The sequence below is a fragment of the Trichomycterus rosablanca genome, chromosome 25 (genome assembly GCF_030014385.1).
Source record: "Trichomycterus rosablanca isolate fTriRos1 chromosome 25, fTriRos1.hap1, whole genome shotgun sequence".
NCBI lineage: Eukaryota > Metazoa > Chordata > Actinopteri > Siluriformes > Trichomycteridae > Trichomycterus > Trichomycterus rosablanca.
In genome coordinates, this window is record NC_086012.1 from 14451622 (window position 1) to 14478517 (window position 26896).

Here is a 26896-nt window from a genome sequence, read left to right on the forward strand (position 1 = left end):
ACTGGGAGAGGCGCTGTTCCAGCTTTAAACCCCCAGTAACAGCATTTCCATCGTCCACAAAGAGAGAGAGAATCTATCTCCAAAAGCAAGAGGTTGTATTCTGCTTTTTTGTAACTTTTCAAAGTATTAAGAGTTGGCTAAATGAATTTGCATAGTCCTGTTACTTCTATTTTCTACTGTAATGTTAAACAGATATTTCTAGATGTGGGTGAGTACTGTAAGTAGATGTATTCCAGCTTGAACTATTCCATTTTTTAAAGTTATTCCATTTTTTAAATGACAAATGGTTGGGAATTTTCAAAGCTTTAAAATATGTTTTCAAAAAATCCCATTAAAAAAATAGTGAAAACCATAAAACAGGGAACAATCTCAACTTTATCCTCCCAATCAACCCTTTAATAAGTCATGGAGGTAGTCATGAATCACCTCAATGAACCTTGGAATTTGACTCAGATTAAGACAGTTTTCTCTGGCTTATTTCATCAATTGTATAAGGACAAGTAGCTCTGGTATTAAACCTCCTTTATTTTATTTAAAAATAGCCAAATGTCACGGTTTGACCTAAAGGTACTCGACTATTGATCATAAGATTAAGGGTACAGGCCCCACCACAAAGCCACCACTGTTGAGTTTTTAAGCATGGCCAGTTTGCCATTTTAAAATCCTCCATATGTTATAAAAGAGATTCCAATCAGGAAATTGGCTAGTCTATCATGCTATGTTAGCTTTGTGTTCAGGTTTCTTATGTTTCTTGGCAAATTAGATAAAAAAAATTTCCCCATAGTTTTCCAATATCAATCCATTTATGTTTTCCTTAATGACTGAGCAAAGTAAGTAAGTTAACAAGACATTTGCCTATATCAAAATCATGTTCAGTCTTGGACCTTTTATCCGTTCTCATGGTCAAAAGCTGCTGCTGAATTTTGTCACTTCAGGATTTAAGGACAGCTTTATACTCCTCTTGTCTTATTTTCTTTCTAAAATTACGAACTAGTTTGTTTGGAAAGGTTTTGTGGTTTCTGAGTTTGTGTTTTGAAGTCATATGATCCCAGCTGATGAGTTTAAAGTGTTGGCAGTGTGTTGGAAAGAGGAAGTGAAGCTGCTTGGTGTCTGTCTTTCACTTCCTATCTGGAGCTGAATTAGTTTGCTAAAACAATAATAGCTTTCCTCACTTTCATGCAAGTCTTCAAAAGAATTTGCAATGTTAGCATCAAATCAGTAGGATTTGGCAATACATCTGAACATTGACATTTGCTGGGACATGTTAGTTTTTGGTTTGCTGCTTCCTGCTGCTTTTCTGAAATACCTGGTTGAATGAATGATTCTTATTTTTTTATTTGTCCTCCTACTATATCTGTAGTTTATATAAAAAAAAGTAATGAGCAGTAATATCAACCGTTTGACCATCTGGACAAATTTTCTTTAAATAATAGCTTATAGTTTGGTCTGTTCCCTGTTCTTTAAGGAAGTGTGTCCTGTATAACTGTGTGAATGTAAAGATTTACCTTAACTGTGTATAGTCACACATTTGTAACAAATATTTAGGATATGCTTGATATGTCCAGATACTGAAAACATTTCCTTCTTTAATATTAGTATGAGCTTGGGGTGCATTGCCAGATAACTCTCAATGTATGTAATGTTGTTCAATATGTATGTAAAAATATTTTTTGTTCCTGTCCCTTAAACCTAAACTGCAATTTTTGGTTTGAACAAAACTAAATATTAGTATGGCAGCATGATAGGGGTCAGCGATGAAGCCAAAATACCATTTAAGTACAATGTGGGTTTAACTAAAAGTAAAATAAATACAACAAAAATGTTTTAACCTCTTGTGTAGGTTTAAAAGCTTCTATCATTATAAATGGACTGCCAGTGTGCTGTGTGACTATAATATCTTTGTATATTGCACTGTGACGTAATTTTGTAGTATCCACATCATCATATGTCCCAACCTTACCACCCAGATATCTGATGCGAAAACATCCAGATCATCAGTGTATGACAGTGTAAGATTTAAACCTGACAAGTACAATGGAAAGGTATTGCTGTCGTACTCCTAGGTGCACATTTTTCTCAGTAGAATTTAAGATGAGTGTTTCATTGTGTCCAGTGGATGAAAGGTTACAGGAATTAAGCATCAGTGCATTTTTATGCCCTGTTATCAGTCCTGAGGGTGATAAAGTGCTGCTCAAAGGTTAGAAGACGGCCATAGTCCATGCGCTCTTGTTTTTCAAGTGATACATAAGATCATGCATTGTGAAAAGCCCTCGGTGCTGACTGTACTTTTCTACATTTAGCTGGCAGTGCATAGTTTGGCCATACACTAAACTTTGCCCACTTGAGTTGGTCTTGCAGCTGAGTGTGCACTTCGACTTCCTTGAAGTCCCTTAAACTAAGAGGAACGTGAACATTGCGTGTCTCAGCATAACCGCAGATAGTGATAGAGAGGCTCTGATTGATCAAGCTGTTCATTAAGGTGTTTTTGTCCATACAAAGAGACAAGGTGCTTATCACCTTATCAGTGAGTATTAATAGCACAGAGAGGTGGCTGCTCTGCTCTGGCATGTCTTAATGTTCAATATGACTGAGCGTGTTTTAGAAAGGTGACTTCTTTTTTTTGTCACCTGGACTTACCTGTTAATCTTTTAGCCATTTCTTATCTTGTATTTAACAAATTTTCCAATACATCGTATTATTCAATCAGACAATGTATGATGGTCATAGGTCAAATAGGTTAAAACGCAAGCATTTGATGTTTAAAATAATAATTACTATAGACAACTATGGCTCTGATCAACCAATGGTCAGCATGAATTAAATATAAAAAGATTAAACTGATCTATTTACAAGATCTAAGAGCATTGAATCTCTCAATAAATCAAATTAACTAGTCATTTAGTTATTGTAGTTGGCCACAGAGGGCTGTGCTTGTCCAGTGTTATCTTTGAGACTGTGGTGAGTCCCTCACTTATTAAAAAAAACTCAATGTCTCATGATCAGATGAAAGTGCTGACCCGTTTTCTGACTCGTGCCGTATGTGTAATGATGTCAGAAAAGTGCTGACTGGTTTAAACAGGTACACGTCACACGCTGGTTCGTCATGTCTTGTTAAGCACGTAAATGTTAATGGATGTCACTGTATGGTTATTAAGTTGCACCACCAGGTCATTACAGTGGAACCACTGACCAAGGACATCCTGTATAATTCATGTCAGCAGATGTCAGATTAGATTGCCTGGACATAACTATTACAGCAGAGATAAGTTTTAACATTATTAGAGAAATAATAGAGTAAATTATACACTATGTAGCCCAAAGTATTATTGAATTTTAGTGTTTCTGCCTACAGGTGTATAAAATCAGTCTCAAACTTTGCGGCAACACTTTGGGAAAAGCACTTACTTATCTGAATTTGCTGTATTGGAGGCCAGTTTTACCACCTGTGTGTTACCTTATCTATCATAAACTATACAGAACGCAGAAACAGTTACAAATTGAAGATTTCATTTTTTTATTATATCTGCCTGTTTTCAGGTTTTATGTAACCCACTTGTATTCATAACCCACCTCTATTTGTAACCCACCTGATTTCATTGCCCACTTCTATTTATAACCCACTTGTTTCCATAACTCACCTCTATTCAGTTGAGCTGTAACCAACCAAGGTCTTTGTCAGTCACGTGTGTTTAGTGCTTGTGGTGTCACCGAGGCACCATTGTGGAGGTATTATTTTAGTCAGTGATACAGTGAAAGTAACAGCAAAGACACCTGCATTACTCTTATACTTTTTCGTAGCAGTGAAAGCTGGAGAGACAGTAAAATGAGATGATACAATTCCGAGACAAACTCAACATCAATGGCAAGGACAGTTATTTGGATAAATCATCTATTAACAGCATTAATAAGCTAAGTTGTTTGCGAGCAGGTATTTAAATGTTATGTTACTGTACTTGATTACTGTCCACCACTAATGTGCACATATTCTTAAAAATAGGATGTCCTCTTTTTCCCGGACATGTCCTCTTTTTTGGACCTAAATAATGCGACTCCCATTCGCCTGCCGAAATCATACTCCCCCCATGATCTCATCGATGCAGAGTCTGAATCACATCACATCATGAATCACTCTTGGTATGTATTTTGTGTCCTGAAAAGCATTGGGGGGTGGGGGGGTGGGGGGTATTTTATTGGGGGAAGTATGATTTCGGCAGGCATCATAATAACACTGCCGAAATCATACTCCCAAAATTACCCCCCCCCCCCCCCCTTCAATTTAGAGACATATAAAAACATATAAAATACTCCTTATGACTATGTAAAAGCTGCTGACGTTTCCACCCATATTAATCTGATAGTTATTATATTAATTATTATAACATAATCATTACTACAATTGTTGTTAGTACCATGTTTAATTATAGCCAACTTTTTGATGAAGTACCCTCATTTCTAGATTTGTCTTAGTTATAAAAGCAGTGAAAGTCTGTTTGGCCGTTGGACGCGAATGGGATTCGGATTCTGCCGGGGAGTGGGAATTCGGCACAACACCTGGCCAGGATTTCTAAATCACCACTGTCGCCTCACAGCAAGAAGGTCCTGGGTTCGATCCCCAGGTAGATTGATCCGGGTCCTTTCTGTGTGGAGTTTGCATTTTTTCCCCAGTGTCTGTGTGGGTTTCCTTCGGGAGCTCCGGTTTCCTCCCACAGTCCAAAGACGTGCAAGTGAGGTGAACTGGAGATACAAAATTGTCCGTGACTAAGTTGTTTAAACTTGTGAACTGATGAACCATGTGTAACAAATAACTAATGTTTCTGTCATGAATGTAATCATGACGTTAAAATCCTAATGAATGAATAAATAAATAAATAAATAAATAAATAAATAAATAAATTTCCAGTGTTTTCCCCGCCTGAATTCGATCTCGCGTTTTCATTGGCTGGAGCAAAACACGTCATAACGTTACACCTCGTGAACCCCGCCCACATTCCGGAGCTCGAGCGCACCGATAACAGAGATCAGCGGTTTAAACCGAGTGCGCGTGCACCGTGTGTTAGTGGTTGTGTGAGGAACGGTGTAGGTTCGAAACCCGGAGTGGATTTAAAATACCCGGTAATGTCAGTTTTTTTTTTTTCTACTCTTTTAATAAGCAGTTAAAGTGGAATTGTGGTGAACTCTCTGTCTGTCTGTGTGTGTCTGTGTGTCTGTGTCTGTGTGTGTGTGTGTGTGTGTGTGTGTGTGTGTGTGTGTGTGTGTGTGTGTGTGTGTGTGTGTGTGTGTGTGTGTGTGACGTTAAGCTGTAGTATTGTACTGTACGGTATCCTGGCTTGTTTACGTGCACGCGCAGTGCTAGGCTAGCTTTAGCTTTCACTGGAGCTCCACCCGTCGTGTTCAACGGTTTATTTTCTTAAGTTTATCTGTTTTTAAATAGCATGTCGTGTTTATATTTCTTGGCATCAATTGTACTTTAGTAATTTATCTGAAATACAAAGTGAACGTGTATTTTTTTTCCAGCGTTGTTAAACCTTACATTTGGCAAGCCGTAGCCTAGTGGTTAAGGTACTGGACTAGTAATCAGAAGGTCGCTGGTTCAAGCCCCACCACTGCCAAGTTCCTACTGTTGGGCCCTTGAGCAAGGCCCTTAACCCCTCAATTGATCAGACTGTATACTGTCACAGTACTGTAAGTGGTTATCTGATAAATGTTGTAAATGTAAAGTTGCTGCACTGCAATACCGTTAATTATTGTTAACTTCACAGTGATCCGTGCAGCTGATTATCAGATTTTGCGTGAATTTGATAGTATTTGTTTTATGTGACGTAATTCACATTGTTCCGTACACTTTATATGATTTAGTGTTTAAATTACATTTAAACCTTTGAATATTTCTTAGTAAAATTCGTTCCAAATGTTTTTGTTTTGCTAATCGATTTTTATCGATTTTGTCGATTAATTGTTGCAGCCCCAGTTACAGTGGTGTGAAAAAGTGTTTGCCCCCTTCCTGATTTTCTGGGTTTTTTTGCATGTTTGTCACACTTAAGTGTTTCGGAACATCAAACCAATTTAAATATTAGTCAAAGACAACACAAGTAAACACAAAATGCAATTTTTAAATGAAGGTGTTTATTATTAAGGGAGAAAAAAAATCCAAACCTACATGGCCCTGTGTGAAAAAGTGATTGCCCCCTAAACCTAATAACTGGTTGGGGCCACCCTTAGCAGCAACAACTGCAACCAAGCGTTTGCGATAACTTGCAATGAGTCTCTTACAGCGTTCTGGAGGGATTTTGGCCCACTCATCTTTGCAGAATTGTTGTAATTCAGTTACATTAGAGGGTTTTCGAGCATGAACGGCCTTTTTAAGGTCATACCACAGCATCTCGATAGGATTCAGGTCAGGACTTTGACAAGGCCACTCAAGTCTTCATTTTGTTTTTCTTCAGCCATTCAGAGGTGGACTTGCTGGTGTGTTTTGGATCATTGTCCTGCTGCAGAACCCAAGTTCGTTTCAGCTTGAGGTCACGAACAGATGGTCGGACATTCTCCTTCAGGATCTTTTGGTAGACAGCAGAATTCATAGTTCCATTTATCACAGCAAGTCTTCCAGGTCCTGACGCAGCAAAACAGCCCCAGACCATCACACTACCACCACCATATTTTACTGTTGGTATAATGTTCTTTTTCTGAAATGACAGATGTAATGGGACACACACCTTCCAAAGAGTTCAACTTTTGTCTCATCGGTCCACAGAATGTTTTCCCAAAAGTCTTGGATGTGTTTTGGAAAAATTGAGACGAGCTTTAATGTTCTTTTTGCTCAGCAGTGGTTTTCTTCTTGGAACTCTGCCATGCAGGCCATTTTTGCCCAGTCTCTTTCTGATGGTGGAGGCATGAACTCTGACCTTAACTGAGGCAAGTGAGACCTGCAGTTCTTTGGACGTTGTTGTGGGGTCTTTTGTGACTTCTTGGATGAGTCGTCACTGCGCTCTTGCGGTAATTTTGGGTGGCCGGCCACTCCTGGGAAGGTTCACCACTGTTCCATGTCTTCGCCATTTGTGGATAATGGCTCTCACTGTGGTTCGCTGGATTCCCAAAGCTTTGGAAATGGCTTTATAACCCTTTCCAGACTGATAGATCTCAATTACTTTCTTTCCCAATTGTTCCTGAATTTCTTTGGATCTCGGCATGATGTGTAGCTTTTAAGGATCTTTTGGTGGACTTCACTTTGTCAGGCAGGTCCTATTTAAGTGATGTCTTGATTGAGAACAGGTGTGGCAATAATCAGGCCTGGGTGTGGCTAGAGACAATGTACTCAGGTGTGATAAACCACAGTTACAGTATGTTTTAACAAGGGGGGCAATCACTTTTTCACACAGGGCCATGAAGGTTTGGATTTTTTTTCTCCCTTAATAATAAACACCTTCATTTAAAAATTGCATTTTGTGTTTACTTGTGTTGTCTTTGACTAATATTTAAATTGGTTTGATGTTCCGAAACACTTAAGTGTGACAAACATGCAAAAAAACAGGAAATGAGGAAGGGGGCAAACACTTTTTCACACCACTGTAAGTGAAATTGTACATGTATAATGATTGCATGTTTTGACACATTTTGTGTCAGATAGAGCATTTATAGATGGCATGTAACCCTGACACTTTGGTGACATTCATGACAGAAAGGGTAGTCACTCATTACACAAGATTCATCAGTTCACAAGTTTAATATCGAACACAGTCATGAACAATATTGTTTCTCCAACTTACCTGCAGCACGAGGAGAACATGCAAACTCCAAAGAATCGCCGACCCACCTGGGAATTGAATTGATAGTTGTGCCTCAATACACATTTACAAAAAATCATTAAGCAAAAGAATATGCATTATGTGTAAACAGTTGTTTAAAATGCAAATTGTAACAGAACAAACTAAACTTTTACAATACAATGCTTGCACAAAAACAGCTTTTTTACTGTGAGGATGTCAGTACTGGCTGTTGACGTGTTAAATTTTCTGTATTATATAGAAAATAAAAATGTGGCATAAGTATACCCATTGTGATTACTGTTAAAAGAGGGTCTCATATTACCTTTGCGCTTTTAGTTGTCTTAGTAGTGCACCAAGTGCCATTTGCCGTTTTTGTTTTTACTGAACCAGCTCTCGGGTGGCATAGGATGACCCAGTTTCTTCATTTTGATGTCAGAGGTCACATAGTCTCAGCTGAAGGTGTAGACTGAGTGGTGGCAGATTATTCCAGTGGTCAGCGCATGTGTACAGTTAATCTAATCTTAATCTTAAATAGGTGCATGTGCCAAAAATCATTTTCTGAGTAAAAAGTTTGAACAAGAAATTTGGTGTCAGTATTGAGATTAATTAAATACTTTTGTGATAGGATCTTTTCCCTTGGTGTTGGTTTTTGCGTATGACGTTGACTGAGTTTTTAGATAACTTGTTTGGAGTGTGAACGCTTTGTTACAGTGATAATGTCCGTATCAGAACAGCACTGTAGCGGTCATTACATAGCCTTGATATTATTAATGGACGTGTACTAATGGGATTGCGACATCCCTAGTTGTCACATGTAATCATATTCAGTGTAACGGCTCGTTCTGTCCTTACATTCACTACATTTCTTTCTGTGCCTACAGAGTAAATAAATGGCATTTCTGTGCAGCTGTATGACATTTCTCAGTGACATTCTCTGTGTGGCCGTGAACTTTTGACCTTGTGTACATGGTTGTGATTCAGACAAGGAGTTGTTCATGGAGAATAGGAAGCTCGCATATAAATGTGCTGCTTTTGTTGCCATCTTTGTCTTGTATGTGTTTTATGGCTTGTACTTGGTTTGATTATAAATGGGTTCCTAGAATTACTGTGAAGAGTTCTGAGATTATTGGCTGTTAAGTTTCTAATGGGTTCTTTAGTGTTCTAAGTGGCGGTAAGCTACATAACCATGACTGGTACACAAAGTGGTACAAATAAGCTGTAATGCACAAATTCATGAATAAATAGCCAAGTTGAACTATGACAGATACATACACGCACCTTCAGCGCCATTAGATTTCATTTTCATGTTTAGAAATAAACGCTTCCACACAGATTTTACTCCATCTTTCTCAGTCTCACGAATTACTACTCGTGCATCTGATCTCTTATGACAAACTGGCAAAATAAACAGTGGGGCCGACATATGTCCTGGTATAGATTTGGCCCAGGGGACGCGCCCTTCTGCCAGCTGTAATCGACATTGTGCCGTCACTGTTTACTGCTGTGGTCAGTTTTGTTTGCGCTGTGTTTTATAACACGTTACAGTTTCCAAACTGTGATTCATTACAAAATGGATAAGATTCAGGAAGACTGGGTAACCATGACAACATGCTGTTTCTGTGGTAACCATCATGGGTTGAATGAATGAATGACGCAGAAAATAGATTCATTTTCCTTATTTGCATATAAAAAGAAGATATAGAAGAAGAAGAAGAAGATATACTTTGTCATATATACATATACAGATGCAAAGTATAATGAAATTCTCTCTTCGCATATCCCAGCTTGTTTGGAAGCTGGGGTCAGAGCACAGGGTCAGCCATTGTACAGTACCAATGGACCCAAGAGGATTAAGGGCCTTGCTCATAGGCCCAACAGTGGCTGCATAGCAGAGCCTGGATTTGAACTGCCAATCTTCCGGGTTGATAGCTCAAAGCTCTACCCACTAGGCTTCCACTGTCCCAAAAAAGAGAACCATAAAAGTATTTGGTCATGGTTTAAACATTGATTGAAACATCAGCTACATTTACATTTGTTGCCACCTTTAGAAGTTTTTCATTCCAATTTATTTTGTGTTTTAAAGCTCATAGGACTGTTTATGATCTAGGGACATTTGAATATTTTACACTGTGTACATTTTTCTAATGAACAGCCATTAAGTAACGAACAACAACACTTCAATCATGTAAACTCTTAGTGAAATGCACATAGGCTAAACATGGATTAGACTATGCCCGTTTTTAAGGTATGAATTTCATAGATAACAATGTTAGTTCTCTAATGCCCTTTGACCAGCAGTGAATATACCGTGTCACTTATTTTGGCCTGGTGTTGACTTTCCCACTGCAGTCCTGAAGTCCTTGTGCTCTGACATTCCTGGGAGAACTGCAATCATATCTTGAACAGACGTTTGCCCCGAGCTACTCTGATCACACACACACACACACACACACACATAAATGTTGAACTGAAAATACAGACAGTACTGTGTGTATATGCTTGGGAGAAAGTAAAGAAATGTTATTCATTCACTGGGCATTCTGCCTTCAGCAGCCAGACGTTTAGTGTCCAGTGTGGAACAGCTGTTTATGTTCTACAGGTTAAATAGATGTTTGTTAGTGTTTGCAGATCTGCCTCTTAAGTTAAGATGCTTGTCGCAACTTGAATTAATTCAGGTTTCTTTAATTGAACCTTGGCTTGTATAAACGTGCCATTATTTACTCTTGTTTCCATTTTCCCTGAGATATGCAGTGTAAACATGATTTGTTAGTTCGTATGGGAGTCTCATGACCTCCAAGAAGTGAGGATTTCTGCTTTTTTCAGTTTAATATAAAAATAAACCAGATCAGGCATTGTAAATTAATTGAGCTCAGATTCTGTTTATGGTTGAATAATAGAAAGATTAATCTTATGTTTACTCTTTAATTGTAGCATGTATTGCAATGACTGCTGATGCAGACTGGGATTCAGCGGGCAGACAGAGTCATTTTCGTAATCAGCACCTTCTCAAGACCTTTTAACAGGTGAAGATCCCAGTTAGAGCGAGGCTTAGGTAAGTGCTGCATGCACACGTTATACACTGATCTGTTCTCTATGTGAACAGTTCTTCTAGTTATTGAGCTCAGTCCCATTGGTAATATGTGTGTTTAATTAACTTTATCAAATAAATTATGTTTACGTCTTTGTGGTTACAGTTTGGGGAATACCCTTTCGTGTTTCATCAGGACTTGTGTATTATGTAGGATGTAGTGTGACAAGTTTTGTGTGGGAGAACTAGACAAATTGAAACACTGATCCTGAGCCAGATGTTTTCTTTCAACATTGTTGAATAACCTTAAAAGTGCTCTGTGCTGACATGCCAATAATTAAGCTTTTAATAACAACTGATGTCTAAAATATAGTTCTTTTCACACATCCCTGCCTCTTGTAATAAAGTCTTTAAATCACATAATAGTTAAGTGTGTAGGAACATTACTTACCAGGATATTTGGTTCTGTGATCTCTCTTCAAAAGTTCAGCAAATTAAAGTCATTCTGTGTGGCTGCGGTAGCTCATTGGTTAAGGTGCTGGAGTAGTAATCAAAAGCTTGCTGGTTTAAGCCCCATCACCAACAGGTTGCCACTGTTGAGCTTCTGAGCAAGGCCCTTAACCCTTGATTGTGTAGTATACTGTCAATTGTAAGTCGCTTTGGATAACAAATGCCATAAAATGTAATAATATGTTTTATTCATTGTTGTTTTTCAGAGAGGAGAAGAAGGCTGCACATCTCACAAGTCTTTAAACAGCAGAAATAATTGAGCAACACTCACAGGCCGATGAACATGCAGTGCAAAATCACCCTGTTGGACGGATCTGATTACACCTACACGGTGGACGTAAGTAGAACTGAGAGGTGGTGCAGTGGATAGTAAAAGAATGAAAGCAGATTGTGCCTGACACCTTTAGTGATGTTGACTAGCTGGCTAATTTTGGAAAGTGTCATGCCTCATCTAATTACACGACACACATAAAGGTCTTAGGTTTTAGTTGTTAAATATGGTTTGAAGCAACAAATGTAAATACATTAAAATCCATTTAGTTTCTTCTAAAGTGATCAGATTTAAATTCTGTCTTGTGTGCATGAGCACTTTTTGTATGACTCCCCAAACACAAATGGTGTTTAATAAGCAGAGAACTTGACTCAAAATAATCAACCCAGTGTGTAAACAACCCAGTGGTATACAGTATGTTTTGTGGAAGTTTAAAAATACATTGACAATGTGATTATTCCTCTTAATCTGGGTTAAACTACAGAAAAGATGGAACATTCTGTCATTCTGTCAGTAACTCCTCATGTTTCTAACAACCCAGTCAGATCAGGTCACTGAATTGAATAACTTTGACCTGACCTCAGAGTTTTAGACTTTCACCAGACTTATTACAAACCTGTATCTGTCTTGAATTACCCAGGCTTCAGTTTATTGTCCTATACTATTCTCTTACATAACATGCTGACATATATTATGGTAACAGTTTTTTTCTTTTCATCTTAACAGAAAAAAGCCAGAGGGCAAGTTCTGTTCGATAAAGTATGTGACCACCTCAATCTTCTTGAAAAGGACTACTTTGGCCTCACGTACCGTGATGCAGAACATCAGAAGGTGTTGGATCAATTTGACTTGCTTTTTTCATATTAATGCAACTAATGTAGTAAAGGTTTTAAATATTTTACTGTGTTTCTTTGCAGAGCTGGCTGAACCCTGCCAAAGCAATAACAAAACAAGTTAGAAGTAAGTTCTTATTTCTGCTGTGTATTTTAAGTGCTAGATTTAAATAAACTGTCTGGCAAGATGTTTGCCTAAGATCTTCATGTTTATGTATTTTTTAACTTTATACGTTATAGGTTGGTGTATTTTTAATTGTCTGTCATATGGACCTTAATGATACTTGTTGTCTGTGTGTTTGTCAGCTGGCCCCTGGAACTTTGGGTTTAATGTGAAGTTCTACCCTCCTGATCCAGCCCAGCTCTCTGAAGATATTACAAGGTAAGGCACAGTAGAACTACAGTGACATTTAAATGCATGATATTTTTAATTGGGCTATGAAAAATTCCGGAGCATATTTTTTGCAAGGGTATAATGCTGAGATTTTAAAGAAATGCTTTTAAACCATGAAACTATCCACATGTATGGCCACTCCATCCCACTAGCTGTGTGTGAGCCCCATTGCTCATTTGCGATTCGTGGTAGTGGTGAGGTGGTGGCACTGACATAAAAAACAGGAAAGGGAGCTTGAGAAGACAGATGATGCTGCAATTCTCTTTAAGAGTGTAAGACAGTTAAGACAACATGCATGTCCAGGACAAGGTAATTGGCCCTGCTTTTTGGGTTTGAGGGAGGTTGTTTAGACCCCCTCCATTTATTAGGGTGACACAGAGGCGGGCAGTGAGCATTTATTCATTTAAGCATGTTGATGTGCTAAATGAGTTATCTGAGAAAGCACAGGTGTGCTTTCACCCTGCCTGGTGGGTTAGCTGTCATCTGATGAAGACTCAGCTAGTGGCTGTCGATTGGCAACAATTACATTAGGAAATAAGGTTTAAAAAACTATCACTGATAACCTAACCATTTATACAGTTGTTGCAGTATAATAATGTAAGTGAATTCTTTCTCCATTAGATACTACCTGTGTCTGCAGCTAAAAGATGATGTGGTGTCTGGTCGTTTGCCCTGCTCTTTTGCCACCCACTCGATTCTGGGTTCGTATATTGCCCAGTCTGAGGTGGGAGACTACGACCCAGATGAGCTAGGCAGCGATTACATCAGCGACCTCCGCTTTGCCCCGAACCAAACCAAAGAGCTGGAAGAGAAAGTTGTAGACCTGCATCGCAATCTAAAGTGAGCAAAAGATTTCATTACACAATGCTTCCTATTCATTTTAATCAAATTCAGTCCAGACAATGTTTAAGTCAGGGGTGGCAACCTTTTTCTGTATGATGCGCTGAAAAACAAGAACTATTCAGTGTGTTCAAAGTCATACAACACGTTTGCTGTTAATTTACACTATATGAACAAAGGTATTGGCACACCCCTTCTTATTACTGATTTCATGTGTCGACAATTGCTGACAAGTGTAATAAATCCATTATATAAAGGAAATGATCTGCTTTTATGTAGTGTGTATGACCATTGTTGAATCATTTGAATTCACCCATACAGCAATAACCTCGTCATGTAGATTATTCATTCTTTTTTGTCTGAACCATGAAGCTTTTCAAAGTGGAAAAACCATTTGTGGCATGTACTTGGTTTCTTTTCGGCTAAGTAAACAACCTCATTCATTTATTTATAAATGAATAAGCCCGGATTAATGGCTGTTTACACAGTCACACTTTGTCAGTTTTCAGTGCGCCTTTATTTCAGTTTTCGCCTCTGTTTATTTCTTTATGCAGTCTATACAAGCTTAAACACAATGGGAACTGTGTCTAGTGGTGTCACTGTCAGCGGATTGTCTTTGTATTAGCTCTGTAACTGATTCGGCTTCTTGCCCCTAAATAGCTGCCAAAAGAAGCTACATTTCTAAATTTATGAGAGCTTTTTTACAGCATTTTCAGCTTCCGTTATTTTCTAAATAAATTGTTTGCAGTGTTTGTTTTTTACCGTACGATCTTTTCTCATTCCTTGCCTGTGATTTCAGGGGAATGACTCCAGCTGATGCTGAGATGCTTTTTCTCGAAAATGCCAAGAAACTCTCCATGTATGGAGTAGATCTTCATCATGCCAAGGTAACAATGGTTGATGTTTTCTCACATTTATTTAATGCATTTACTGCTGTTTTGTTTCATATTGTAATGTAAATCCAAGAGTCAGTTGAGCTACTTAGTTAAATAAATCTGACCAGTGGAAAACATCAAATGTAACGCACTGACAGATGTAATGTTTGCCCGAATTGTAGCTCAGTGGTTTCAAATTCTTGTCCTGAATTTTTTAATTAAACTGCCAATCTAAGTAGTTCACCATATTATATATGACCTGACTAAAATCTTAAGTACCCTTAACATTTGACCTTGTCTACCGTAAATGTTTCTCACTTGTATCACTGCAAGACCAAACTGGAACAAAACTAATAATGTAATGGTGTGCTTTAGATTCTTATCCGTCCACTCAGTTAGTCTACTGCACAATCATAGTGGCCTGCTGTGAAAAACTGCTTTTAGTGTGTGTGAGCTGGCAGTGTGATTAATGGATATGCAAATTGAGCTAAACAAGAGTGCTGACTAAATGGGTTTCAAATAAGCATGTGAAATGATTGTGCTCTTTTTGTGAATGCTGCATATCTTTGGCCTCTGTGCTGGCACTGCCATTATACCCTGCTGATTTGCTTATTCATTGCTGTACCCAGATCAGTGCTTTTTTTTTCACATGAAAACAGTAGGGAGATCTTACCTAATCTTTGACAAATACCGGCTATATGAAATAAACATGCTTATTTCAGCCACATCCATTGCTGTTGGATGTCTAAAAAAGCTAATAAGCTCATCACAATCGAGACTAATGTTTTACTAGAAGAAATATATCTTGGTCTACCTTATTTTATTGTAGCACTGCTATAAAATGCCGCATTTTAACAAGTCCAGTTATGTTAAGGGTAAACATCTAGGAGAAATAACAGCTTAGCAAAGAAGTGGTAGGTTATACAAGCTCACAGAAGGGAACTACAGAATTCAATGCATAACACCTAAAAATCAGCTGTAATTAGATGCAGCATGTCTGGAAGCAACGAGAGCTTTATGCATTTACAATGAAGATCACAATGCAGAATGTAAAACGCGCTGAATCTTGAATAAGCCTTAGCAGGGCATTTATTGAGGTACCATCTAGCAGTGTATTGATAAATATGGGTTTGGAGGATGCCAGCAGAACACTGCCTGCTTGAATATGTATTAATAACCGTATAGTATGGGAAAGCAGAAATAATGGTAATAGCTGTTTTTATGATTTGTCTGGGCTCTTTGGTTCCAGAGAATGGAAATCTTAGTAATGCATCATGTGCCGATATTGCCCCCCTGTGATTAAAGCTGGTTGGTGGTGGGAGGAGGGTAATTTAATGCGAGCTGGGAAATATTTTAGAAAGCACATATGTAGGCTCTATTGTGTTCTGTTTGGAAGGGAGTGGCGATGAATGGTAAGAAGAGCAGAATGTCTGGCATATAGCTCTCTGCCCCTCATTCCTGAATGTTAATGCACATCCCATTTGCACTATTGGCTCAGGCTGCTCTGCGCAACTCTGTCTTTTTTTTCCTCCTCCCCTCAATGACGTAGTTGGTAGGGAGGCTGTCTGAGTGCTTAGCACTGACTAAGGAAAAGGTAAGATGCCGTGCTGTGCATTGTGTGTGCGTTCACGTCCTTTTGTGTTTTTGTGACGTGATGTATATATGTGACGTATGTGCATTCTCGTATCTCCATGAGGTGTGTTTGACCTTAAGCAGGTCGTCCGCTTGCATGTCCAATATGCATTGATGTGATTCTGTAGTGCAGATGTGCGTGTCTGCTGCATGAGCGAGATATTGAGTAGAGAAAATACTCGTTCGCTACATGCTGCATTGCAGTGCTGTGCTTGCATTTTTATCACCATGCTGCACCCTAGATTTCACTTAAATTGCCTAAACCTTTCCATGCAATGCCTTTATAACAATACTATGATGCTTATAACAGGAGCATAACGCATGTAGTACTTCGGTATTGGTTATCAGACCTGTTACTTCATTGTTTGTCATGCTGTGTCTACAAAAAGTGTGTTATTTTCATACATTTTTTGTCGTCAGCATAGCAATACCAAGTAAAAATAATTAAGACCTGAATTTACACTCAAAGGAAGCATTTATTCTGTGTATATTGCAAATGTTTTAATTCCAACAAAAACAAACCAAATTTGTTAATAAAGTTTTCATAATTTGAGGCCCCAGAATGGTTCAATAATGAAAAAATATAAAGGCTAGGGTGTGCTATGAGAATTTGGGCTTTTTGTGCTATATATCCCATAATCCTGTGTGCAACCTTTTGAGGAGGTGCTCTGTAGTAACGGTGTGAGTGTGTATTTGGGTAGTAAAGTGGTGCAGCAAGTAATGTGGGTGCTACATAGCAACATTTGTTGTTCTATATGGAAATGGCATCAGTCATTATCTTTGGTCATTGTGAGTAGATTTGCATGTTCTCCATGTCTCTGCATTAGTTTTATCTATTACTCACATCTTTAGTTGTGAGTAATCTCCCTCCTGTAGGGGATGAAGTAAATAATTTAGGCTGTCATAATTTCCGTTCATTCATCTTTACATTTCTTTCACTAGCCTTGTTTCATTTCATTACTGTCGTACTCATGCCCTCTGTTTTTTTTTTCTTTCTCTGCAGGACTCTGAAGGTGTGGAGATTATGTTAGGTGTGTGTGCCAGCGGCCTCCTTATATACAGAGACCGACTGCGCATAAACAGATTTGCCTGGCCCAAAATCCTCAAGATCTCCTACAAGAGAAACAACTTTTATATCAAGATCCGACCTGGAGAGGTGAGCACAGGATGAAAGTTTGTGAGAAAGTGATTGATGTTTGAAGTGTTTCCTGAAGATTTTTGGTCTTTGACAAATACAGTATGATAAATATTTTAACAATGTTGTTTCTTTTAGTTCGAGCAGTTTGAGAGCTTAATTGGTTTCAAACTTCCAAACCACAAATCGGCAAAGAGGCTGTGGAAAGTCTGTGTGGAGCATCACTCCTTCTTCAGGTAAACACAAAGAGAGAATAACCGTTCGTTTTCCAACAATGCTGAAGAATATGCAAAAACATACATATTGTATTGTAAAATATAATAAATAGTTTAAGTATATTTAGGCATTTGCTTGCTCTCTGAATAGAAACATGTACAGCTTTATTAAACACAGCACACTCTTTCGTATTAGTTATCTTTAGCTTTACTGTTTGGTTAATCATCAGGTTTTTTTTTTTAGGCTAGTGACTCCTGAGGCTCCTGCTAAAAAGTTCCTGACACTGGGCTCTAAATTCCGCTACAGCGGGAGAACACAGGCACAAACACGCCGTGCCAGCTCTCAGATCTCACGAGCTGCTCCACACTTTCAGCGCTCCACAAGCAAACGCCACACCAGCACTCGCAGTCTGGACGGAGGTAAAACATGGATTGATTGATTTTGACTCAACTGATAGCTTTACAGACAATCAAACGAGTCAAAAGTGCAATGTTTGTTCTTTTACTTTTTTTTTTTACAATTACCTTAAAGTAATACATGAACATTTCTTTAGCACCAGCCATGGCCAACAACGACACTCTGATAAAGGATTTCAAGCCTGCTGTTGCTGCAGAGCCGCTCATCACCACTGTAACTCCAGAGAAAAAGTTGGAAGAAGAGAATGCAGAAGAGAATGCAGAAGAGGATGGAACAGCAACTCCTACAGAAACATCTGAACCTGTTCCTCCCTCTCCTGATACCAAGGTAACTAACTAACTAACATTTTTAGAGAAATGTAATGTTTGAATCAGAGTTGTAGTACAATTTATCAGCTTTCTGTAGGCCCAGCCTGTCCCAAGCTTTAGACCCTAAGCAGGATCTATTTATGTGCAAAATCCTGTAAAAATAGAAAATATAAAGGACTTGGTGCCTCCAGTTAAATTAATAAGCCACATTGGGTCGGTTCGAAAACCTAGTGTGCTACATAGACACTTTGTACATGCACTCCCGAGAAGAAGGCAAGTCTAAATTTTTAGATACCTTAAAATGCTGAGGGTAACAATAAAAACTCTATATAGTATATATTAGCATTTATTATTGTTTTAATAAGCAGGTACTTCACTGATATTTGACTAACTTATTTCCTTTCTCACTTCTTTCCTTTCTGTGATCACTACACCATGTATTCATTTTATTCACTTGTTCATAATCATAAACTCATACAAATGGTTGTACATTTCACATGCCATTCACAATCGGTGGCCCTTCTTGGCCTTGCTCCCACTCTCAACCCTCCTTACATTTCTTTACACTTCCAATCTGTGTCGGTGCTCTCCTCTTGCCTCCAAGCAGTCCCTATCCGTCTCCCCTCTCTCCTCCACCAAATTGAGGAGAAGGAGGCGCAGAAGGAGCAGCCGTGAGTTGGCAGCTTCTGCAAGCCCGTCCAAGCCCAAGCAGCTCTTGGACCAGAACCGGCCCAAAGGCGGCACCCTTTTCTCCTTCTCCCTGCACCTCCCTGACCTGTCTGCGCTCCTGGACGAGGACGGCTACCTGAGTTTTCCTGACCTGTCCGAGATGAATTTCTTGCCTGAAAGCTTTCAGCACTTTCTGCCCATTAAGTCTCCATCGCTCGTGCCATGTTTCCTCTTCATCTTTTTCTTCTTGCTGTCCACATCCTTCTCTGTGCCCTATGCACTCACCCTGTCTTTTCCTTTGGCACTTTGCCTCTGCTACTTGGAGCCACGAGCAACGTCACTCACCACTTCGTATTCCAACATTTTACAGGACAGTTCAGACGATGAGGTTTGTGTGTGTGTGTGTGTGTGTGTTGGTGTGGCCTTGGTCGTCATATATTTTAGTTTTTGCAAAAATCATCTTTTTCATCTCATGTGCCATCTATGGCATTTTATCTCAGTGGGTTGATGGTCATTATATTGAACATCCATTTATCTATCAGAACTGCATGTTTGAAGATGGACAAAAACTCTTGCATGCTGTTAGTGTTTAGCAAGAAGAACATAAAGCACATGGAGCTGCATGTTTCTCATCAATGACTGATCATTATACTGTATATTATTTTGTAGGGCAGTGTTTATAAAGACAAGGGCTGCCTACTGCTGGAAAATTAGGACAATATACACAAAATCTCATTTGTTTGGGTTATGCTGAGGCTTATCTACTGACAACCAAAGTGAATAGTCTGCCCTTTTCACCTTTTATTTATTTATGTTTGTTCTTATTGTTCTTTTCTTTTGACTGACATCTAGAAACCTATACCTAAGTATTTGGCTTTGGTTTTGTAAAGGTATCTGATGTTGTTTTCATTTCTCTATACGAGTCTCCATATGTGCCTTCAAATACACACCACAGTCATTTTGTTTTATTATTCTAACATTCCATCCATATTGTAGCATGTAGCATGGTTTATACTGAAAATTCAAATTCGTTCTAATGTTTAAGGCCTTTCTTTACTGCTGCTTTCCAATGGAAACACATCCTATCTGAGGCAGACAGACACTGAACAGACTGACGACTCCTCGTCGTCATCAACCGGGGTGTGTGCATTGGTCATGTTCACCACCATATAATAGTTTTATAAGTTTTGTATAATAAGAAGTTTTAAGGTTTGTTTACCTTTGTATTCTCTTTTTAACGTTGCTTGACTTTGGCTTTAAGCCTGAGTCCGAGGACGAATCGGAACTGATGACACAGGTACTCAGCTACAGTGTTAGATATCATTATGTGGTACAATTGGCGCGTTTCCTAATGCAGGCCATGGTGCATTGGACATGAAGGACAAAAACTTTACTGTGAACTGTAAAGTTTTTGTCAAAGATGGGAAACGCGCCTAATGTATTTAGTTACATCCCTCTGTGATGCTCTGTTTCCTCACTTTGCATTAGAAATTATTTTATGAGACATATCCCATTACAGCCCTTTATTTCCATTTTTAAGTTGTGGTCTTTTTGGCATTACATTTTAACTCTAATTAGGACAAGGTGCTTTAAGCTGTACTACTCCATATACAGATGTGATTCTCTAAAGTTTTTCCTTCTATTAAAAAAAAGAAAACATTTTTTACATAACTGTTCTCCCCTTTTCTCCCAGAATAGTTTCCAAAGGCGGCTAAAGGGAGTCCTAAAGGCTTGTCAAGCACAGTTATCTTATGTTGGACATGTTTGGTCGTTAAATATTAGGCTTACAAAGAGAACCGAGTGTGTTTAACTCTAAATTCTGTTACTACATGAATAGATCTTCCTGTCTGAGTTTAACCTGCGGAATTAGATAATGAATGGAAAAACCAGTGGTCAGGGATGGCAAGCTGCTTTTCTTATGAGAATAAATAGGCCTGGTTAAGCATTTAATTGCATAAAGTTCTGCCTTGCATTTAAGCTTTTTTGTTGATTTACATTTAACTAAAATATGTGGCTTGTGGGTTTAATCCTATGCAGCCTAGACTTCTCCTATGTAGCATGGCATGATATGCAGTGAAATATCAAGTGAAATATCACATGTGGTTCTAATTGAAATGATGAGCAGTCTAAACACTGAATACTTTATGCCATCCCTGTTCCCCCTGACTGGTGGGTAAGGAGACAGACACCCTGGAGGAGATGCTCCAGAGGCAGATAAATCTAAACCAGCTGAAGAGATAATTTTTGAAGACAAGTTCCACATCAGGAGTCAGTGAATGGGACAGGAGGCTCGCCTCTTTCCCCACTTGCTCTCACCTATTAGCGATCGCACCCTTGATTGAGCCTCTCTCACTCTTAGAGGAAGTAAGACCCAGTGTGTGATAGCTGGCACAGGAAATGCAGCACATGCATGCCCAAGTCGAATTTTAGCTGCAACTATTAATAAAATAGTGTATTATAGTGGCTTGCACGTTAGTGCTTGTGATAGAAGGACTTTGACTTACTGTAGAACGAAAACATATATTAATAGACTATCAGAAATATGTGGACTTTACTTTTTTTAGTTGGTTTGGCATCACATACATAAGTGACAAGTGAGCTTGTAAAATGTTCACCCTGTCAGATCCTGGTTAACTTTAGTAGCAATAGTGTGGTTATTGTGAGCTGTGGGCTACACATGCTTTCATTAAAAGGTTGAGTAGTGATAGAGCAGATTTAAAATGATCAGTCCTGTGCTTAGGTTTAAGTTCCTGACTGACCCAGTTACTTGAATTGGAAAGTCCATGTCCACATATTTTTGTCCACATTCTGTTTTCATGATTAATGTTAACCCAAGATGTGTTTAAATTAGGGACTTGGCTACAACGGAGTGTGTATTAATTCCCTAACCTCATTTAAAACATTAATGTTAGCTTGTCCAACTTTGTATTGTGTTTTTTTAATTGAAGCTTTGATTAAAACAAGTTTGTTTATTTGACCGCCCCCCCCCCACACACACACACACCCCCCGACCCCTTCACCCTTCACATTATAAAAATATTTATAATAATTTTCCCCTTTGATCTGCATGATCTTCCTTAAGACCCATACTCCACTGTGGATCATGTTCACCCACAAAGTTCACCACTGTAACCACAGCATGTTTCATTATTTTTGTTATTCTTTGTAGACCACAGAAGACGCCAATGCTGCACCTGCTCAGGACGTTTTGGAAGAAAAGCCTGAGCTTGTGGAGGAGGCCATCACAGAGGTATGGCTAACATCTCTCAGCTATTGCTTTACGATCTGTCCAGCATGTCTGTGTTTTAAACGTTTGTGTTTATTGACTGTCTGGAATGAGAATGTCTGTACAGGTTTAATGGGGGCTTTGATTAATTTAACCAGTTTCTGTTTTCCTGCTGTTCATGCTATAAACGCATTCTGTGGTTTTAGACGTGAAGTCATAGATATAATTAAAAAACGGCGCTCTGGTGATTCATGGACATGATTGGCTGATGTTGGGGTGGGTGGCTGAGCCAGTGAGAGGTACACCTGCAGTGCCAGTCTAGCCTAAATAAATATAAGAGGGTTGCATCAGGAAGGTATGCCGACCACGTCTGCTATGGCGACCTCTAAATACTGGAGCACAGCCTGAAGAAAAAAATGTAAGATATATATAAAAAACTTGGTGAGTTACCAGCAGTGCCTTAAGAAAGCATTACGCCCAGTGAAATGACTGCAGTGTGTGTTTGTATTTTGTTCTTTCTGCAGTAGATGGCACTGTTTAGTGTTGGGTCAAAATGTTGCCTACTACCTTCGATGCTTAATGATGGGAAAATAGCCTTTAATCCTTATCTCCCCTTTAAAGAATGGACATTTTATGTTGTCCTCTTTTATCCAGCTACAAACAAGGTCACATTGTCACTCTCATGTGCGTTTGTGATCAGTGTGAAATGACTATTTGCTGTTTTGTTTGTTTCTGATCTTTTTCATCTGTAGTCTGAGGAGCTCAGTGAGCCAGTGGAGCCGATCATGACCACGGAGGTTCCCGTAGTCCATACAGAGACCAAAACAATCACTTACGAGTCCTCTGAGGTATACTTCTATTATTAACATTACCTGAATGTTAAAAATGTACTTATTTTTAGGTGGAAGAAGTGCTAAAATAATGTAAATGTAAATGCATTGCTGATTATTGTTACTGGTTTCATGTTGCTTGTGTTTGTGTATAAATGTAAAGGTTGATGTCAATGGTGACACAGAGCCTGGTGTTCTGATGAGTGCTCAGACCATCACCTCTGAGAATAACAGCACCACGACCACCACTCACATAACAAAGGTCAGTGAACTGATCAACAAACCTACATCAGTTCTTGTTGGCTCTGTGAGCACAAGCTGTATAGTGTTGTTAGGAATCTTGATCTTCCACGCATGGCTGTTTTTAAAAAGCTGGTGTATATCTGTGGTTTGGCCTCTCGTTCACATTAAAATAGGGTAATATAAAATACAGTTGGGTAATATCTTTGTACACGTTTTTCTGCAATTGCATGATTTTCACATTGTTATTTTTTTGGTAAGCTTGAAAAGAAATATTTAAACAAATTGAGGGCAAATGAATGAAATGGTTTGAAGAACCGATCGATGTGACAGAAGGGGGACTCGAATGAACCACATTGTTCTTTATTTGGTTTAGAATTTTCCCTATACAGCATTAAATTCATGGTTTATTACCACAAGCTTTCATGTTGATTTAATGATTTCAGAGAAAGAATTTGCTAATCCAGAATGAATGTTTGTTTTGCATTTACTTTCTGTGCTTATAACAGACGGTAAAGGGGAGCGTCTCGGAGACACGGATCGAGAAGAGGATCGTCATCACAGGAGATGCAGACATCGATCACGACCAGGTACTGAGATGAATTCTTTTTTATTAACACACTGATCTGTAGCTTTGTGAAACTGATGCTCACAGATGAAAACAGTAATGATTTAAATATATGGCAAAAAAATGGGTTATTTAATACTTTTATTGCAAATGTACGCATCTACAGACATTTGATAAAGAAAAACCTTCATGCTATTCTAATAATGTGTAAAGCGGTGAGCAAAAGACTGTATCACTTCACTGTATGAGATATACTATTGCAATACCCTTTAAAACAAAAATTGCTCAGGTTTTTAGTACATAGGTCAGTACAGAAAGTGAAAAAGATTACAGTGAGTTTAAAATAGATCATTGTAGGGGTGTGGATGTCCAATTCTTGAATCACAAAGGAGTGCAAGAAATTGTACATATCTAAATGCTCAGTTTGGCTCCTCTTGACACTGTGAAGGTGAAGAGTTTTTTGTACCTGATCACTATAATAGATATTTTAAAATCCTGGTTGGAGTGATTTCTTCCAGTATTCAAATGCCACATATAATTAGTGGCATCGCAATGTTTAATATGTTTAGAATCCAACAATATAATCAGTAAATCACTTTAACAGTCTTAAGATTGATTAATTAATTCCGAGATTGCTTGATCTTTCTTTCCTAATTCTGATGTGATTATCCACCTGTGTCCTCTCTGTGCCCCCCTGCTGTGTTTTTGTGGCGTTGCTCTGAGCTAGGCTCTGGCCCAGGCCATAAAAGAGATCAAAGAGCAGCACCCAGACATGTCGGTCACCAAAGTAGTGGTTCATAAAGAGACGGAGATCTCAGCTGGTGAGGGTGGCCAGTGAAGCAGGTAAGAGAGGGCATTTAGGTGAGCTGTTAGAGCTGTAGTGCTTTTCTGCTACACACTGGACTCTGCACGCTCTGTTCCTCTTCATGCTCTTTTAGCTGTGTAGTGAATGCTTAAATGCTTAGTGTGCAGTGATTCTGCTTTGTAGTTCTTTGTAGTTATTTTTGTTTGTCGCTGCAATTTTTGTGGTGGTGTGTAAGTCCTCTTTAAAAAAGAAACTATTCAAATACGTGGATGTGACTTCTTTAGTGGCTGTTTGTGACGTGCATGGCCAAGCTGTTCATTTTATCCTGAGTCAGTGCAACACAGTTGGTGGATTTTGCTGTATTTAGCTAGTAAACTGCACTGTTTTTCTTTGGACATGAACTCACTTATCCATTCTCTGATTTATAAAGCCCAAGTGTTTCTCTCTTGCTTTGTGCCTGAGCTGTACATGGCTTGTGTTTATGACTGACCCCAGGACAGCTTTTTCTTTCTCTTCCTCTTTCTGGCATGAGTAGGACATAAAAATCATGTTTTCTTATTAAATAGTGCTGTTTTGAATGCACAGAAGTGTGTGTTTAATTGCATGTTCTTGTCGTATTGCTGGCTGTCATGCATCTGTTTTCTGTGCAGTGACGTATGTCTCTGACACTTAATGGTAATAACAGACATTATGCTGAAATGTGTCATTATTGACTAGTCGTGCAAGGCCGGAGTCTTAAGAAGGAAATTCTGGAAAAAACTTAAATATTATGACTAAGGTGGCTGAAAATGAAGTCATACTTGCATGGGAACAGTTTTATAATCTACTTTGTCATTTAAAGGTGGAACTCAAATGACAGCAGTAACAATTCAATTTATACCATATTAAGTAGGTGGGGTCATTACCTAGTTACTGTAGCTATAGGGTGTGGTTTTGGACAAGGAAATCACTTGCATGTACGGTGTAAAGTGTCCACCTGTAATAACCATGAGTGTTATGAAGCCCCCCATGGCTGTAAAACACCAAAATAGCCTGTCAGTTAATGAGTTCTCACTTAGAAAATCAACAAGTGCATTTTGAACAGTGGTGCCCAAAGTTTCAGTTCATGCTGTAACTTTTAAGCTGTGATGTAGCCCAACCTTACAAAAGCTCCCTGATATATTTTTATAAATATATAAATGTATATAACCATGTCAGTTATTAACAAGGAGCCTCTCAGTAACCAAAACGCCAAGGTTACTACGCCAGACATTCAAGAAACATCTGCAAACATGAACTAACTGGTTTCTCTGTTTGTTTTTAGGAATAAGAATTGAGTCTCATGGAGAACAGTGCCATTTACCCCCACCCCGTGGATGTTCAGCCTCTGGAATTGTTCAGTCTTCAGAGGATAAAGCTCCTACAAGCTGGAAAAGTGGAGAAGAAATGATTCAAAAAGCCCAGTAAAACACACCTGCACTGTGGCAATATCATTCATAAGATGATGAACTCAGAATTTCATTGAAATGAAGAGTTATTTTGAATAGCATTAATCTGAGGCCATAAAACTGACCACTGCAATACATAAAATCTCCAAATGGGGTTGGGGTTTGGGCGATTACCTGCCTTAAATTCAATCTTTTATAGTGTAATCATAAAGTGTTTAATTTATGCAAACTTATTTATAGTAAACTCTTAATTGGCGTGCCAACCACAATGTAAAAAAAGTATCACATTCTTTATTCCAGTGTTTCAGAGAGTTCCAAGTTGAGAAGCAGTTTGATATAGATTATACTTGTCCACATTTTATAATGATTTTATAAATTGAGCCAAAAGGCCATAGATTTTAAAAGCTATTAAGTTAAAGTGTTTAAGTCTTGTACATACAGTATACACGCTTCTTAAAGCTTTAGAATCACAAGAGTTCTCTTTTCTGAGATGTTTTTACACAGTTGTTTAAAATGGTTATTTGTTATTTGTTAGTGTTATGAATACTATAAGTATGAAACTCTTGCCACTGTTTGAAGGGCTGCTGTTGGTTTATCTCACAAACCCTAATATGAAATTCACTTTTTATCTCACAGTGATCCACAACTGTACGTGGCTTAAAGTTCACTTCTGGAACTAGAAATGAAGAGAGAACCCTTGAGGCTTTTCTGAACTTTGATCCAATTACAAAGTGTTCGTCTCCTCAGGTGGTTCATCATCCTCTAGTGACCGAAAATCAATCCTGTTATTTTTCCCTTCCTGAACACAGTGTGAATTATACAGACCCCCACACAAAAAGGATTTTGATGTGATTAATTTTGGTTTATTTTTGAAATAAATATTAATAAAATCTATCAATGAAATTGTGA

General features: G+C 38.5%; 1 protein-coding gene across 5 annotated transcripts; it reads left to right on the forward strand.

Moving 5' to 3' along the window:
- epb41l3b (erythrocyte membrane protein band 4.1-like 3b) lies at positions 1–26896 on the forward strand. 5 transcript variants are annotated; one of them, XR_010007590.1, is made up of 19 exons: positions 5009–5112; positions 10695–10815; positions 11508–11638; positions 12299–12403; positions 12490–12532; positions 12712–12787; positions 13421–13639; positions 14439–14526; positions 17150–17302; positions 17420–17517; positions 17741–17916; positions 18051–18241; positions 22061–22141; positions 22870–22965; positions 23111–23209; positions 23697–23777; positions 24483–24598; positions 25864–26002; positions 26624–26896. XR_010007590.1 is itself a non-coding variant. In XM_062988053.1 (18 exons), the coding sequence occupies exons 3-17, from the start codon at positions 11579–11581 to the stop codon at positions 24591–24593; spliced, it is 1677 nt and encodes a 558-aa protein (XP_062844123.1). In that variant the 5' UTR covers positions 1–92; positions 10695–10815; positions 11508–11578; the 3' UTR covers positions 24594–24598; positions 25864–26896. The 5 variants fall into 5 exon arrangements, 4 of the variants coding, with proteins under 4 accessions (XP_062844123.1, XP_062844120.1, XP_062844124.1 ...); XM_062988053.1 differs by lacking the exon at positions 5009–5112 and adding an exon at positions 1–92 and having other exon boundaries at positions 25864–26896; XM_062988050.1 differs by having other exon boundaries at positions 25864–26896.

Bases quoted from the DNA above. Each gene is read 5' to 3' on its own strand.
- epb41l3b (XM_062988053.1), top strand. From the start codon at position 11,579: ATGAACATGCAGTGCAAAATCACCCTGTTGGACGGATCTGATTACACC. The intron at 17,303-17,419 runs GTGAGCACAGGA...TGTTTCTTTTAG, and splicing joins TCAAGATCCGACCTGGAGAG to TTCGAGCAGTTTGAGAGCTT. The intron at 17,518-17,740 runs GTAAACACAAAG...TTTTTTTTTTAG, and splicing joins GAGCATCACTCCTTCTTCAG to GCTAGTGACTCCTGAGGCTC.